The sequence below is a fragment of the Eschscholzia californica genome, unplaced genomic scaffold (genome assembly GCF_041429995.1).
Source record: "Eschscholzia californica isolate CP2 unplaced genomic scaffold, dmEscCali1.0.p SCAF_6, whole genome shotgun sequence".
Classification (NCBI taxonomy): domain Eukaryota; kingdom Viridiplantae; phylum Streptophyta; class Magnoliopsida; order Ranunculales; family Papaveraceae; genus Eschscholzia; species Eschscholzia californica.
In genome coordinates, this window is record NW_028238483.1 from 22,837,746 (window position 1) to 22,855,285 (window position 17,540).

The following is a 17,540-nucleotide window of genomic DNA, read 5'->3' on the forward strand; positions in this document are numbered from 1 at the left end:
CATGGTCGATACTGTTGAAAGAAATTTTCTTCATAAAATAAATACTAGTTTTTCAATGAGGGATGAAGAGAAATTCGTTGAGACAAATAAAGAAGAAGAGGTCCAATTAAATAACACAAGCTCCGGCAATTTATTTGATCCGTATATAATTTCGAGAGAAGAATTAGTTGTTTCGAATCACAAAATTCTTCCACATCAAATTGTGTCGTCATTGGTGTTACCTCCTCATTATCATGAACTTATTACAACTTTTAGGTTGTCTTCCTTGAACCTATTGGAATATACCGATCACGTCTTCGATACAATGTCCCTTGATGGGGTTTCACCTACTCGATTCTTTCCATTCAAGGAAGAAGTTAATAGGACACCGGTTCTTGCTTCACAAAATACTTCTACTACAAAATTGAATTTTTGTGATATACTGGCTAAGGTGGTTCCAAACTTGACAATTTGTGATGAAGTTTTGGTTTATAAGCTTCACGAAGATGAACGTGGGAAAATATCTAAAGTTGTTTTTTACAACTCCGTCTTATGCGTTTCGGATGGAGGGACGTCATTCTTTGTTTTTCCAAGAACAAAAAAGAACTTTCGTGAAAAATGGGAATTAAGGATCGGTATGGCGAAATTCATCGTATGCGGTTGCGTCAAATTGTTTTCTTCATCGAAAAGGTTCGGGACGAACCTTCTGGGGAACAGGGTACTGATGCAGGCGCATAGGCGTGTGGGCCCACGTCCACGCGTGCCCACACCCTATTAAGTCATAATAGTAGTTTATTTAGTAGAAAAGAAGTTACTATAATTTGATATTTCTTTATTTTAAAGTTTCTATGTTTGAGTAGTTTATTATTTTAGGAATCCTAGTTTGAGTCTATCTAGGGAGGTTTATTATCTTATAAAAGGGGATCTAGTCTATGTTATTATTCATGTTGAAGAGAAAATCCCCTTGAGTTTAATAAAGTTTATCAGTTTTAGAGTTATTTTAATCTTTCTTTTAATTGTTCTTCGTTTATTTTATCGTCTTCTTTATTTCCGCTGCGTTCTACATCAGTTTGTAGAGAGAGAAAGTAGGAAACTTGTAGAGAGAGCAAGTAGGAAAGTTGTAGAGAGAGAAAAAGATAATGTATTATCCTTGTATGGGAGAGATACGATCGAGAGAGGATAAGGTGGGTTTAGAATAAGTAACCTTTGTTGAGTTAATTGGTGTGGCTGAGTTTGATAAAATTAGTTGATGTGTGATTAAAATTTTTAGAGGGAGAAACAATTGGGGAAGAAAGATGAGAATTTTTAGATAGAGAAGCATTTGGGGAAGATGGACCAGAAGGAGAGGTTTTTTAGAGAGAGAAAGAAAGTTTTTAAAACAAGGGTAACTTTGGAAAATAAAATATGACTTTAACGGCACTTGGACAAAGGAGGTCATCTGGGTATTTTCGATAAAGTAGGAAGTTACGCGGGAAGCTGGTCATAAAGTAGGGGGTCGTTTGGGAAGTAACCCATTTTTTGAAAAAAAATATATTAAACGTTACATCATCTATTCTTGTCTCCTCCACCTCGTCACTTCATTACATCTCACTTCTATCTCATCTTTCCACCTTATCGTCTTCTCCGGCGAAGATTTTCGGCTGGCCAAATTTTTCATCGACCTTCGAACTTAAATAAATAAATTATTCGTCTTTCTTCTTCATCTTCCTCTTTCTTCTTCTTTTTTCTTCTCCACTTTCTTCCTCTCGCTTTCTCTACACTGGGGTTTGGGGGAATCCCAAACCGTGAAGCTTTAACCAGCTATGAAGCTTGTTGTGGCTTCTTTTTGAAGCTTCAAGTCTTGTTTGGGTTTCCCCGAACCATGGTGTAGAGAGAGAGAAAGAGGAATAAAGGGAATAAGAAGAAAGAGAAAGATCTTTGTTTGTAAGTTTAAGGTTGTCGGAAATTTTGGTCGTTCGACCATCTTTGTCAGGAGAAATCGATGAGGTAGAGAGATGAGATTGAGGTGAGATGTAATGAAATGATGAAGTGGAGGATATAAGAGAAGATGAAGTGGTGTTTGACGTTTGGAAATTTTGTTGAGAATTAATTCTATTTTGAGCCCCAAAGGTACTTTTAGAAATTTTGATTTTTTCGCACATTGTGGAACCAAATCGAATTGCGGAAAACTTATCGTGTCCAAAACAAAATTAACCCTAAAATAAAAGCTAGAGATGATAAAATGAGATTTAGTAAGATAAATACGGATACGGTGGGATTTTTATAATTTTGCCTTTGCAAGTGATTACGTCATAGCACTTTTGCCTTTGAATATATAATATGATCAACCGTTAGTTGGAGGAGAAAATATCGATTCATTTGTCAATCTAATTTTTCTTTACAGTTAGTGATGGTCCTTCCGGTAGGTAACTCTTTTCTATTTTTAACTTTGAAATCTAAAAATGAGAACAATCAAAGAAAGTTGAAAATTAAAGTATGAAATAATTAAATGATTAACATATGGGTGGAAAGATATGTGAATCTATCCAAATGAGAAATCAATGAATTAACAAACTCCCCTGCCCAACTCTACCCACAGCTCCCTGTTGGTAGGGTTGGTGGGTAGGTTTTTGGTCCTTCCCCGTCTATCTACTCCATTGATCATGCATTCACGCCGACTCTCTTTACTGTCTAACTAATTATTGAGAGTGGACCAAAATAGAGAGAGAGAGAGAGAAGATTCGTTCTTCCCCACTCCTCATGAGATTTGAGAAAATATTTTCCCTGTCGAGTTTTATTGTCAATGGTGACTCTTCATTGTATTTTTTGAGGGGTCTACATGTTTCCCCATCATCTCTGGACTTTGACCTGATTTAAATTTCAAATGACTCTATTGAGACCACTAAATCCACAAAGACTAGAACCATCATCTTTTACGTCGTGATCATTACGGGAGAATTATAACTGTACACCACAAATATTAATTTAAAACACATTATAAGCGTAAAATTTAATGGAAATGTGATCAAAATTCCCTAAAAAGTTTGAGCTTTGGTTAAAAAGGATTCATCAACTTTTTATGGGCTTTAGCTCCCTATGGCATTTTTGTAAATAATTTGATATAGGGAAAAGACGAAACTGACCTTATTGCAAATCAGATTGCAAACAGTGCAAGCCAGTTTGCAAACGAGATTGCAAACCAGTTTGCAAAGCCCTTAAACCAAATTGCAAAGTAGTGCAAACTAGTCTGCAAAGCAGATTGCAAAGTCATTGTAAGGCAAACCAGATTGCAAAGCAATGCAAAGCTTCGCAAGCTATGATTCTAAGGGTAATTTCGACATTAGAAATGAGAGTGTTTTTATAATTGTCCTTCAAGACTATTTCCAAACTATATATGGGGCCTAAAAGGACAAAAAGATAACTTGTCTTTTTGACAAAAAAAAACATGAAATTGGACCTCCGACCCAATTTCCTGTAAAATTAATATATGCTAGATTTATTTCTCAAAATAAATAAATAAGATATGCATTTGTTAAATTAGCACATAAGAAATGTCGACATCACCTGTTAATTAGAAGAGCTATGGTAAAGATGTTACACTTAAATTTACCAACGAGAGATAGAACCGACAAAATAGGTGAGCACTGATCAAATGATACATTGGTTCAATTAGTTTTCAAGAACACTAATGACTTAAAAGTTTTGCTTATATTACAAATTTCTACTTAAGAAAATTTGATTAGGATTTAGACTGTATTGGGCGATTGCTCAAAATAAAGGGTCTAAAGTTAAATTTGTCTCGCTAATTATCTTTCAACTAGATAAGTTATGCAGTAATTATTTTTTTTACTATAACAACCCATGAATTTACATTTGATATCTTCTAAACAATTTGATATCTGTCATAGTAATTCCACTATTGGTGGGGAAGATCCTAGTAATCTTTCTTTTCTGATTGTCTCTCTTGTATAGCTCATTTGATGTCTTTTTGTGAGAAAGAAGGGCCAATGGCCTTAAAAGCGAAATCCCCATTATTTATTCTTTTTAAAAGAGAACAAGAAATTTTGAGTCCAAACCTTGTGGGAAAAGAAAGATCTTCTTGGGATTTTGTTTCTCTATCCTTAGCCTATTTCTGGCCACATTCATTCAACAAACCTCACCACATATAATTCTTCCTATTATGTAAAAAAATCTCACCCTTAATTTCTTTTTAAGAAGGATTGTTTATGAATAACGTTCTAACCAGTTTGAGTCAACTGTCATATTTTACTAATTTTATATAGTTTTTAATATTTGTATAATTTTTTATATTTAGCTACATTAAGTGAATTGTCAAATGTATATATTTTATATATATATATATATATATATATATATATATATATATATATATTATATTTGAGCTGTTCATGAAGGAAAAAAAGAAACAAAAAAAAGCAAAGGTTATTGAGATACATATGTAAAAATGGCTTTATTCTGTTTTGGCCCCAAATTTTTTCCAACTAGCCGTTATGGCCCTACATGAATCCAACATTTTGATTTGGCCCCTAAGGCCAAAAAAATTCATTATTTCTTTTTTTCGAAAACATCCTTAGAGTCCAAAATAAAATTAATCCTCGGATGATGTTAAAACATTAACTCCACATCATCTCTTCCGTTCCTTCATTCACTTCTTCATCTCTCCTTATCCCATCTTTTCTTTTCTAACAGAAGCTTGCCCTGCTAGCAACCTCCGCCTGGCGACTTTCAATCCATTTTTTCTTTTTATCCTTATTCTTCTTTTTCTTCTTCCCTCTCTCTCCACACTCACTTTCAAGGCGCCCCTTCGCCGAAGTCTGATTTGGATATATGGTTCAACCTTAGGCCCAAACTTTTCGTTTCAAAAGAAGAGAAGAAGAGATCCTTCGTCTGGGAAGATCAGACAAAGAGATGGACAAAGAGATTTATCTTCTTTAGCCTCGATTCCAACGAAATGAGAGTGGAGACAAAGAGGAGAAAGAAAGAGGGAGAGAGATATAAAGAGAGAAAGAGAAGGCAATGGTGGTGAAGGGGGGAGAAGAAGAAGTTGTTTTCTTTTAAGATTGTCGACCGGAGAAGGTTGTCGGTCGCAAAAAATTGTCGAAGGGAGAAGGTTGTCAGTCCCCGACCAAGAAGAAGAAGATGTGAGGTGAAAGGTTTGACGCTGCGGAGAAGAGAAAAAAGATTGAGGTGAATATATCTTAAAAACATTTAAACTACAATAATACCACAAAGGTAGTTTTAGAAAAAATATATATATATTTTTTTAGGTCTAATTAAAATGAATAGTTGGACTTAAATGTCCGGAAAAATATAGATATATGTAGACATTGATGAACAATTGGTGGATGTTTGTTAACATTTGTATTATTATTGTCATATGAAATAACTCATTTCTTTTGATATTTCAAAAATACATTTTTGGACTTCATGGACGTTTGGATATCATGGACATTGACGTGTAATTGGTAGGTGTTTATTATTACATTATTATTATTATTATCATTTATTATTATTATTATTATTATTATTATTATTAGAATATTACCAGGCAGATGATATAACACATTTTACTAATAATTTGAAAATATATTTTTGGGTATCTGTGGACACATATGGATGAACGAGGATATGCATTAATTAATAAGCATTATCACCAAAATATTCTTATCTTATCAAATGAAATAATATATTGTTATTGATGTTTCAAAAATGTACTTTTTCAGTATAGTCATGACTTTTGTGGGGCCCTACGCGAACGTACAAATATACCTCTTTGAAAGAAATAAATTATTTAAAAAATAATGTAATTCTTGGAAGTCGAACATTAAACCTTTAGCTTTATAATCAACTACTCTACCAACTCTACTACCCAATTGACCCATGATACAAATGTGCATAAAAAATACATAAAAAAGTACACTCAAAGGTGATAGAAAGGCTCAGAAATCTCACAAGGGTTAAGTCTCCACTAAAGATTAATCTAGTTCTCTCGGAACCGTCTACCCTTCACTTCCATAATACTCACATGGCTAGCACACAGACGACCTCAAGACTCGAAATTCATGAAGAAACCTTTAACAACCGGATAGTACGATCAACTCGACTCTATAACTATTAACAAGCCAAAAACAACCATTAGACTCACATTTTCGGTCAAAATTGAAAAATTTTGAACCCTCTCGAATTTTCGAAATGAAGGACTTAGCAAAAAGTTCTTCCTTATCCCCAAACTTAAACCGAACATTGTCCTCAATGTTCTGAAGACTATGCCAAAAAATAAAAAGATGAGAGGAAAGATATTACCAGACTCCACTGTCCTATATCAGAAGCATGGGTTGCCTCCCAAGGAGCGCTAAGTTTATCGTCTTCAGCCAGACGATGATGAAAGAAAAAGGAAAGAAAAGTTACTGTAAACCTACTAGATTAAGGGTTGATGACTCCCCATACAATAGTAATCGGAAGATTTGAGGGTCAACCCAAAAGATGAAGTATCCAGGAAGGTTCAGTCTCACGTCCATGGAATGATATGGCAGTTTAAGTGAGACTTCCAATGTGAATGATTTATCCCCAAACTTAGATGAAGCAACAATCATTAAGTTTGGCGATAAACTAAAGTTGAAAGACATTGGATAAAATGGATCCTCATAAACATGACAAATTGATTGAGAGACTATGGAAGAATACACAAGTGATTGACACGAGGTTACTTGGACTTCCGAGGGACATGGTGCATGACTATTGAAGAGGTTTGATTCACCTAGATCAACACTCAAATTCGGAGGTTCTAAAATAGCCTCATTGGCTTGTTGTATTGAAATTACCTCCAAGTTGGGTCTAATCTCCTTCGGTAAAGACTCAGACAAACTATCTTTCATTATGATCTCATTAGTGTTTAGAACTTCACCTAAGTCGAGTGAGTCATCACTCTCTTTGGACATTTCAACTAGCCAAAGTTCATCAGCTTCATCTTTAGTAAGACATCTAGTTTGATCCAAAAGATTATCATTAAGATGAGTAGAAGGTTTAGACTCGGGAGACAAAACAGACTCAGCTTTTGGTTTCTCTGAAGGTGGTTCAAGAGTTTCCTCAGCAATGGACTCATATGATGATAGCGGCGACTCTATGGTTGGCAAAATACTATGGTCAGAAACTAAACATGGAGTAGGATCAAACAAAGTATTCGCCTCATTTATACTACCATCCTCATCATCATAAGACTCATGATATTGTGTATTGCATTCCATATTATCAAAGGACTCATCATCTATGATGTTGGGTTTTTTATTGAGGGACAATTCTAGATTTTCACTAATTCTTTCACTTAGAGCTAATCTTTCAGCTCGTAGCTCCCGACCTTTCTGCTCAAGCTCTATATTAGTCCTGACAAGAAGACTATAAAGTTTGTCTAATGAAGATGATGAAGAGTCATTAGTTTGAATGTTATCCCATTGAGGTGGTTGGGACATGTTTGGATCATAAAACTCTTCATTATATTGACTGTAGGATGAACTATTGACATGTGCATAGTGTGACTCATAACCTCCTTGAGGTTGACAATACTCCCTATAATTATCACCATAGACATTATCCCTCGGATTTTCAAAATAATTTTGATAGTTAAAACGTTGATAATTATTGGTATTTTGTAACTGAGAGACACAACCTTGTTGAGGTTGATGATGATTCCAATAGTTATCGACGTCATGACCATCATTACGGGACTGGTCAAAATTATCTAGAGTAGCGTTAGTCGCCTCAAGTCTAGACATGCTCCGTAAAAGTATCTCTTGTGTTCTTAACAATGATTGTTCCTTCCGTCTCTCTTCCAATTCGTCCTCATAGAAGAATCCTTCCATTTTTTTGGTTTTTTTTTTTTGTTTTAAAAGAGTAACGAAACTACGAAGATCCTAAGGAAAACACACACACAAGCAAGCTGACTCAACCAAGCAACCTAGACACAATCTAGACGACTGGGTAGTCTTTTTCACCTAAAAATTGATCTAGACAGCTTCTATTTCTTTCCAAAGCTTGAACTATGATTCTTATAAGGAGTTACTCCGTCACAGTACAACGATCAAGAATTGTGCGCTTAGATCGTTCCCTCTTCCTGGGAAAACTCCAAATACTAATCAAGTTCGAGATTTGTCAAGAAGATCCTATAAGCTCGTTACCCTTGGCCAATGTCTAAAACAATTTTTAATTTTAAGTGAGGCTTGGGATTGCGCAATGTTGTTACCTAAATGGGCAAGAGACCGGTGATGAAATCCGACTCCTATCTTGTAATGGGTTAATGCCCTTACTAATATGATAATTAAACTAACAGTTCGACAATCAATTAGGCAAGCAAAAACATCACAATTACCCACTTACAGGAGATTCGTGGGTGATCTAGAAGTTACCTCCCGTTCAAGACGGGCGACGACCTTTGTAGACGACCCGGGCCACTCTTCCCGCAAGTGTGCGAACCCGAGGCTTCGTTTTGGTTTTCGGTTACAATTAACAAGCCCTCTAATTTAGGGTCAAAACGTTTAAACCAAAAATAAAAACTAGAAAGTCTAAAAGTCTCTCTCTCACCAAAAATAATAAAAAAAAATACTAAAAATAAAATGTAAATTTTCCTTCTTGAGCTCCTCTCCTTGTTGCGCCTCTTCCATTGCTCCTTAGCGTTCTACACACCAAAAATGGAAAAGCAAGTCAAAGTGTCCAAAAATAAAAACTTACCAAAAATAAAACTTTCCAAATATAGAAATAAGATAAGACAAATTCAAGCTTAGTCCCCGGCAGCGGCGCCAAAAACTTGATAGGCCTAAAAATAGGTCTATTCCCGCAAGTGCACGGGGTCAAGTTATAGTATTTCTAATAAGTCGAGTTTCGTTCCAAAGGACAAGCTATTTTATCTAAATCTCGAATTAAACCCCCTTTCAAACTTTTGATTTGATTTGGAAACTACTATGAAAAAAAGAAAGCAATACTAATAGACTAATAAGAATGAAATCAAGATGAGAAGAAGAATCTAGGGTTTTCGATTTCACCACATAAATGGACTACTTAAAACATGCATTAATTACAAATCCCTTTTCTCATGTATAACTCAAAATCTAACATAATAAACTATGTAGATTTCGGAATATATTCTTTAATAACACAATTCAAAATCAAGAATGTATGATTGACTATCATATAAAACTAATTTCCTACACTATCATTCAAGATCTAAAAGGCATATCTCATCTAATAAATCAATAAAAGCATGAAATATCTAATTATAATACATGAATGATAATAAGGTTATAGAATCAACATGAAATGACAATCAATAGACATTGAAACTCAAAATAAGGATTCATTGATTTATAACATATCTCAAAATAAGCCCAAATATGGGTTTCCTCTACACCCTAGATACAAAATTTAGCTACTCATGGAATCTAAAATAATATTCATTGAATTCATAAAATAAATAGAATTACAAAAGATTAATGGAAAGAAATCACCAAGAATGTTCACAATCCATACTCCCATGTATCTCCATTTTGATGTCCAATTTAAGCTCCAAGTGTCTCAAGAATATCACCCAAATCTCCAAATAATAACTTATTAGAAGATAAAAGAAGAGAACTTTAGAAGAGAGATAGAAGAAGAAGAGATTTAGAGAAGAAGGTATGGAGAAATTAGAAGGTTAGAAGAAGAAATTAGAAGGAGAAAGAAATTAGAAAGAAGAGATGAAGGCGGTAGAGAAAGTAGAAGAAGATGGGTTTAGGGTTAGAAGATAGAAGGAGAAGTGGCTTAGAAATTAGAGAAGGAAGCCTTTTGAGAGGGATTTTAAGTCTAGCCTTTAATGGAGGAGCAAGAGATTTATTTATAGAGTTGGGTTAGGGTTTTGGTTGGGTCAAATGGTAAAAGGTGTGAAGATGAGGGTTAAAAGGGTAAATAGAAGGTTTAAAAGGATAAAACCCTAGTTAGGCTGGCGGCTAGGGTTTAATGTTGGATTTCGGTTTGATTTGGTGTGGCCGGAATCATGGTGTTAAGTTGCGGAAGGAACAGCAGCCGTCGATTCTCACGCGCAAGGATCTGGAGTGACGATACAAGGCCACGTGTCTCGGAGCACGGTACTTAAACTGCTTCGGGTGCACGGGATAGTCAATAAAACACGGGATGCACAGGAGCCGTCCGATCTTGATGACGCGGGAGGTTGCGGCCAAGATTATAACGTGGGGGCGGGACTACTGGAGCAAGCTGCGACGCGCTACACTGAATCAGACTTATAAGGGCCACTTCGATGTCCAGCGGAAACACGGGATTTCGATGCTCCGACCTCCGAACTACGACACGTGTCCCTAAGCATACCGCGGGCCAGAAACTTGCCCGACATTGTACCGAATGCTGACCAAATGTTGACCTGACTTTGACCTTGGTTTATTCCTTCGTCCGGACTCCGATTTGACTTCCGTTTTCTCCTACGGACTCGTCTCGACCTCTACTTTTCAACCACGCACTGACCTTGGCCAAATTTCCAGAATGTCCTTGACTCCAAATGACCAAAATACCCTTTATGCATCTTTTTCTCATTTTTAACCGTTTTTCACACCTAACTCTGCAAAAGACACCTAATCAAGAAAACCAACCATTTTATTACAATAAAGACTCGAAACAGACTAACTCTGCTAATTTAAACGACTCCGATGGGACATTTTCATGACCCATCAACGATTGTCTGGGTCGCCTAATCCCATGGTTGACCCTGTACTTTTTGAACATTCGTGGACATCTGAATATCAATAGACATTGATTGACAGTTGGTCGGTCGCCTAAACCCATGCCCGACCCTATACATTCTGAACATTCGTGGACATCTGAATATCAATAGACATTGATGGACAATTAGTGGATATTTATTATACTATTATTATTGTTATTTTAATATAATATTTTTACTGATATTTTGAAAATAAATTTTTGAATTTCGTGGTCATCGAACATTTATTATTGATGGACAATTGGTAGATATTTATCATTCTTTATATTTTTTTTTATATTATTATATGATGTTGTAATAATAATATAATATACCTTTATATTAATATGATATTATAAAATTTAATACGTTAATAATATTATGTTGCAATACTATTATGAAAATAGGGGTTCGGGCTAAAATAATTTCGTCTAGCGGCAAAAACAACAATTAGAATGTCAATACGGCGGAAAAAACAAAAATAATGTGGTCTTAATATAATTTAGACCACCAAATGACAGTGGCTTACGTCATAATTTTTATTTACCAATGCAGGTGAGATTATTTCAACACAAAAAATGCAGGTGAAGTTCACATTTTTCTAATAGTGACATAACTAGGCTTCTATTGTTTGCTTGTTGTTAACTATTGTTTATTTTCAACAAACTGTTGTTTGTTTTCTACAAATTGTTGTTTATTTCTACAAACTATTGTTTGTGTTTATACAAGTTTTTTTCTTTTTCACGAAATGAGAGATGTTCTTAGTTATGATGAGTGTTTACTGTAGTTTTATTTATTTTTATTTGGTTTAGTGATGTTTATTTTATCAATTTTGATATGTTTCTATATAGTAGGTTTCTGTCGCGTCATACAGACGCGATAGATTCCTTTTGGCTAACGCCCTTAAGAAGGAGAAAAATAAATTTAAACTTAATTCAAAATAAAGTACTTACCTCTAACGTTCTCAAATTGTTCTGTGTAAATTAACAACAATCCAACATAAATTACGCTCAATTTAATTAACTTCACTTAATAATTCATAAATTTCGTCACTATAAGTAGATAGTTGCAGAGGAGGGAGAGAGATCGGAGATATAACGTCGTGTTTATGGAGAACATAGGAGTAAGATTTTTAAACTAAATTATAAGTCTAACCCGATTGCTAATAGAGAAGATTTGTGGAAAGATTTGTTGGAGAAACCGTGAGAAAAGTTGAATAAGAAGAAAGTGGAAAAGTAGTTACAATAACTAATTTTGAAGAAAAGTAGAATGACACTATTACCCTTCCATTTTGAGTCGATTTACAGGAACATGGTTTTATATCATCCGTTCGAATGTGATCTCCGTCAAAATCTCAACGAAAATGAATGGCCAGACACCTCACATAACCGACATAGTTGTTTTAATATATAGGATTTCATTTGATATTTTAAAATATACTTGAGATGTGTTTGTAGATCGAACTTGTTTTTCAAACTGTTGTTTGTTCGGTGCAAGCTATTATTTGCTCGAAACAAATTGTCCACTTGTAGGAAAGGTTACATGAGAAACTAATGAAAGAAAAAATGAACGATCGTCAAATTATCAAGACAAATGTAAACTTTTCAATACAAACAAAATGTGTAATAGGAGTCACATATATTTAGGACACTAACGAGAATAAATACTAGTGTGTTCGTCAGAGCTAGAATCTAAAGAGAGAAACTGGCGTTGTTTAAGTTGAAAAAGGTTGAAAACGAAACAACTGGATTTATAGACATGAGTTATGATCATTTTAAAAAATTATATCCTTATAAATAATTTCCGCCCAAAAGTTTTTTCCGCCCAATCTGCCGCTCTTAACATTATATTTTAATAATATTATAATGCGGTATTATAATTATATGATTGTAACTATATTATATTTTTACTTTTCTTATTAAATTGCCTATAATTTTTCGTCAAGAACAAATAAAAAAGATAAAAAGAATATTTGAAATGCCTCAAATAGAGACACAGGAAGACATTTGAAATGTCCAAAACGAATAACAAAGGTATTCTAAATATTTGAAATGTTTTAAATGAAAAAAATGAAAGACATTTAAACTGTCTCCAACTAACATCACAAACATTAGTGGACACTGCCATCTCCTCCTATCTGGTACCTCCACAACCAGAACTCCTTAATTTTGATTAATTAAACGACAAAATTATTCTAGATACTTGAAATGTCTTACATGAATAACAAAGATACTTTAGATATTTGAAATACCAGAGAGAAAATGATAGACATTTCAAATGCCTCCAACCAACATAATAGATGTTTGTGGACATTGCAATGTCCACAACCTCCATTATTGCTTAATTTTGATTAATTAACGGCAAGATGATGACTAACCACTTCTAGGTTTCCTGTGGGAAGAGAACCACACAATAGTAAAAGGCAGATCCATGTGTCGATCAGCTATGAACCCACCACTGGTAACAAACATGTAACATGTTACATTATGAGACCTGTCACCCACGAATTGTTGGGTAATGACCTTCACCGATCCCCACCCAGTACCCAGTTTATGTCGTCACGTCTGTTCCATGCCCCTCCCATTTCTCTCCCTTTACTGAGCCATTGATAGAGGGAAATACAACTTTCATATGGGACATTCAAAAGAATACTTCACTTTCTCGTAATACATTTGTATTTGAAATATCATTTTAATAAACCAAAAACAAAATATCCTATTAAGAATTCAAACTGCTAGAGATAAAAGGGGAAGGCGATTGGTAATTTTTGATAAATATAGTACTGAGAATCAGAGAAGATTTCACATAATTGTAATATATTTTTACTTAAAAAAGTCGTTTTATTAACTAAATACAATATGGTAGTAAAAGTTAAAATTACTAGAGAGACATCATTCCAGATCAATTTAGTACGACATATCTAAAGAATAATGTACATTCTTGTAATACATTTGTATTTGAAAGGTCATTTTAGTAGTTAAAAATACAATATCGTAGGGAGATCCAAAAAACATCTTTTTTCTTGTAATATAGGTGTAATTGAAATGTCGATTTGGTAACTGAATAATACAATATCGTAATAAAAGTTAAAATTGATGGAGAGAAAAAGGAGGCTGACTACCCTAGTAGAGTATCAATTAGTAAGGCAAGACAATCTCATTCGAATTTGAGTGACAGGATAAAGAGATTTTATGTTTTCAAAAGAAAGTGGATTTTCATTCGCTCTTCTCCAACTCGACTGCAATTATTTTTAGTAACAAATAATATGATTATATCAATACCGTATAAATCATGGATTTCATTTCGGTTGTGAATCAAATGACCTCTTTATATAGAGTGGATGCGTGAGTTAGCAGCAGTTGGCGAGTACATTTCATTTTGTACAAGAGTATACACTAAATGTTCCTTTTCATAGGACTTTGATCTTCCTGTACCCTTAATTATATTTCCCTATATCAGTAACCAATTACAACGATCGAAGAAGAGAGAGAGAGAGAGAATTGCGGATTGATTTGGCAGATCAGAAGAAAAGGTTATGGAGAGAATCTGAAGTCGCTTTAAAAAAGTAGATTTTCTTTGATTTTGTTTGACACAGAAAAGATTTGAGTGTGTGTGTGTGTGTGAGACCGAGACAGACAGATAGATAATAATAATAATTTCAATTTAATCCTCTCTCACCTTCTTTAATATATATAAATAAAAAACTCCTTTCAGTTTCATTATTCATTTTCTCTTCAATCTTCTTCAATACAAACAACCATCAAAAATTTCAAACCAACAACATCAACAAGAAGATAGAAAGAAGAAAGAAGAATTTTCCGTCAAAGATCTAATCGGAATGGCGAGTATTGATCTGTTTCCTCGGCCGGAAAAGCTACAAACATTTCCTCCATCTCCGATTCTTGATTCTCAAGAACTTCATGTTCTTGCTGTTGATGATAGTATCATAGATCGAAAGGTTATCGAACGATTGCTCAAGATCTCTTCCTGTAAAGGTATTTTATTTGAATAGTTTTCACCAATTATTCATTCATTTTTGGCGCTTTTTTTTTGTTCTGATTTCTGAATTTGGGAAAATTTCAGTAACTGCGGTTGATAGTGGAAGAAGAGCTCTTCAATTACTTGGATTAGATGGAAATAATAACTCAGTTGGAATTGATGTAAGTAAAAATTCCTGAATAATTGATTTAATTAATCTAAGTTTTTTTGTTGTTAGATCGAGATGAATCTGTATGATTAATGATCTTTCTGTTTATAAAATTTAGGGTTTGAAGGTGAATCTGATCATTACTGATTACTGGATGCCTGGAATGACTGGATATGAACTTCTAAAAAAGATCAAGGTTAGGTTTTACTCTGATTCTTCAAACTTTTTGTTTCAGAGGAATTATGAATATGAACTTTCAATGAATTTAGATTTTGATTTTGATTTTTGAATTTGTTCAGGAATCATCGACTTTCAGAGAAATACCAGTAGTGATAATGTCATCAGAAAACGTATTAACAAGGATTAATCGATGTTTAGAGGAAGGAGCAGAGGAATTCTTAGTAAAACCAGTTCAACTTTCAGATGTTAAACGATTGAAAGATTATATAATAAGAGAAGAATTTGAAGGAGATGAAAAGAAACGATCAAATAACAAAAGAAAGTTAATACAAAATTCATCTACAGATCTTCATCTCTCATCAGATTCATCTCCACCATTAGAAGCATCAATATCATCATCATCGGATTTATCAGATTTATCTTCTTCATCATCATCATCATCGGAATTATCAGATTCATCTTCACCATCATCGGATTCATCTCCACCGTCGCCGGATTTAAATCCACCATCATCGTTAGAATCACCATCGAGAAGATTTAGACAAACAAATGAATATGAATCTCTGTGATTTATTTAACATCTTATACTACTAATTTATTTCTTTTTTTCTTTCTTTTGTTTTTTTGGTTGATTTTCTTTCTCTTTTTCTATAGAGAGAAGAAAAGAGAAGTGTAAATTTTTGTTCTTGGCTTAGATCATATTAACATTATACAAATACTCTTATGTTGTTAGATGACATCTAATATTATCTTCTAAATCACCTCGTTTTGGGAGAGATCAAATCTGCCATGGAGTATATAAAATGTGATAACCTTTAAAACCAAATCACAACCATCTTACTTGTGATGGACCTCCATTAATACACTTTAGTTTGGTTTAAAAATTGAAGATCATATCACATTAGAGAAACTGTCAGCAAAAAAAAAAAAAAAAATATCACATTAGAGAAAAGTTGAAGGGCCACTCACCAAAATTGAGGTTCCTTTCTAAACAAACCTTTACCATACGTCTTGAAATTTTCATAATTTTCCATTAAAAAGTAGGGTTGAAACTAAAGGCCGAAGCAATACCATACCAAAAAAGTCCCGTTTAGAATGGGTCGATTTTTTTTTTGATTGATTTGGTGTTTAGGTCTGGTTTTGTTTCTAAGTCGGGTTCGGTCTTTTTTTCGGACTTGTCCGTGTGTCTCGAACTTGAACAGAATTAAATGTTATATATATTATCTATACAATTAAGTTAGACATTATTTATTGAAATCAAATTGAAATGCTTGAACTTTGAAGTCATTCCAACTGAATTTTTTAATTTTTGAATAATAATCAAATTGGACATTATTTTTATTGAAATCCGTTGCTATTGTTCCCGTTTCTGTCTCGATAAATTGATGAATAAAAGAAACTTTTAGCATTGATTGCTACCATTGTGAATCATATTCATTTGATGTCTTGCGCACAATATTAGTCTCAAACTAATCTTTTGATTGTTAAAACATAGAATTTGTTATTAACTTATCGTAGACATAGACTTCATTAAGTTGTAACCTTCATGAAATAGTGTTTGTTTTCTAATTTCTATATGCCCTTGTTAGTGTTAAGTCTTCCTAATCACTCTAAAAGATAATGTTGAACGATAGTAAAAAAAATGGTTAATTTTGTATCGACCCCCAATTTGTGACTAACTGGTCGTTTTGGTCTCCAATTGTGTCTTACAGTTCGTTTTGACCCCAAATTATGTCAGGCAGTTCGTTTTGGCCCCCAATCTTTGTCAAAAATATCTGTTTTGCCCTTATGGCATTTCAGTAATTATTATTTTGTTTTTTTTTCTTAATTTTTTTTTTTCTTTATCTCCCTTCATTAAGTATTTTTTTTTCTCTGCTACCACAAACCCCATCTTCATCCACCAAAATCTCCATTTTTTTTCTCTTTACTATCGTGGAGGATTGAAGGGTTTGGAATTACATAGAAATGAACAATAATGGAAGAACTTGAAGCTTATACAAGAATTTGAAAGGTAGAAACCCTAATCATAAAAGAGCCTCATTTGTCAACTCCACCCTGGTAAATAGTACAAAAAATAAGCCTCCCACCAAATCTGTAGATTAACCTCCAGCAAATCAAATACCCTCACAAAGAAATCAACACGTGAAATCAAGAAAAGTTTTTTTTAGACCATGTACAATCCACAAACACAAACTTCAGACATTGCAAAACCCTAAACATAAACCAAACTCGTAATGTCACAAAAAATCAACAACAAAGAGCTCTAATTTTATATGAACCAGCTTCTTCTTCTTTATGTTTGAAAATATATTAATGGGAAGGATAGTTATGACATTTCCATGAAAATAGGAGGCCATATTTGAATTTACAGAAATTTGGGGGTTATAAAGAAAGCTGGTCACAAAGTAGGGGGCCATATAGAAATTAACTCAAATACTTTCGATAAAGTAAGAGGCTAGACAGAAAGCTGGTCACAAAGTTGGAGGTTATTTGAGAAAT

At 33.8% G+C, this 17,540-nt stretch overlaps 1 protein-coding gene across 1 annotated transcript; it reads left to right on the forward strand.

Annotated features, from left to right (window-relative positions):
- The first annotated feature begins 14,166 nt into the window (after positions 1 to 14,166).
- Positions 14,167 to 15,773, forward strand: LOC147532562 (two-component response regulator ARR5-like). Its single transcript, XM_086646935.1, has 4 exons — positions 14,167 to 14,709; positions 14,798 to 14,874; positions 14,980 to 15,057; positions 15,161 to 15,773. The coding sequence occupies exons 1-4, from the start codon at positions 14,553 to 14,555 to the stop codon at positions 15,608 to 15,610; spliced, it is 762 nt and encodes a 253-aa protein (XP_086503061.1). The 5' UTR covers positions 14,167 to 14,552; the 3' UTR covers positions 15,611 to 15,773.
- The last annotated feature ends 1,767 nt before the right edge of the window (positions 15,774 to 17,540 follow it).

Excerpts from the sequence above, each read along its gene's own strand:
- LOC147532562 (XM_086646935.1), top strand. The coding sequence starts at position 14,553 with ATGGCGAGTATTGATCTGTTTCCTCGGCCGGAAAAGCTACAAACATTT. Across the intron at positions 14,875-14,979 it reads ATAACTCAGTTGGAATTGAT|GGTTTGAAGGTGAATCTGAT; the intron begins GTAAGTAAAAAT and ends TATAAAATTTAG. Across the intron at positions 15,058-15,160 it reads AACTTCTAAAAAAGATCAAG|GAATCATCGACTTTCAGAGA; the intron begins GTTAGGTTTTAC and ends GAATTTGTTCAG.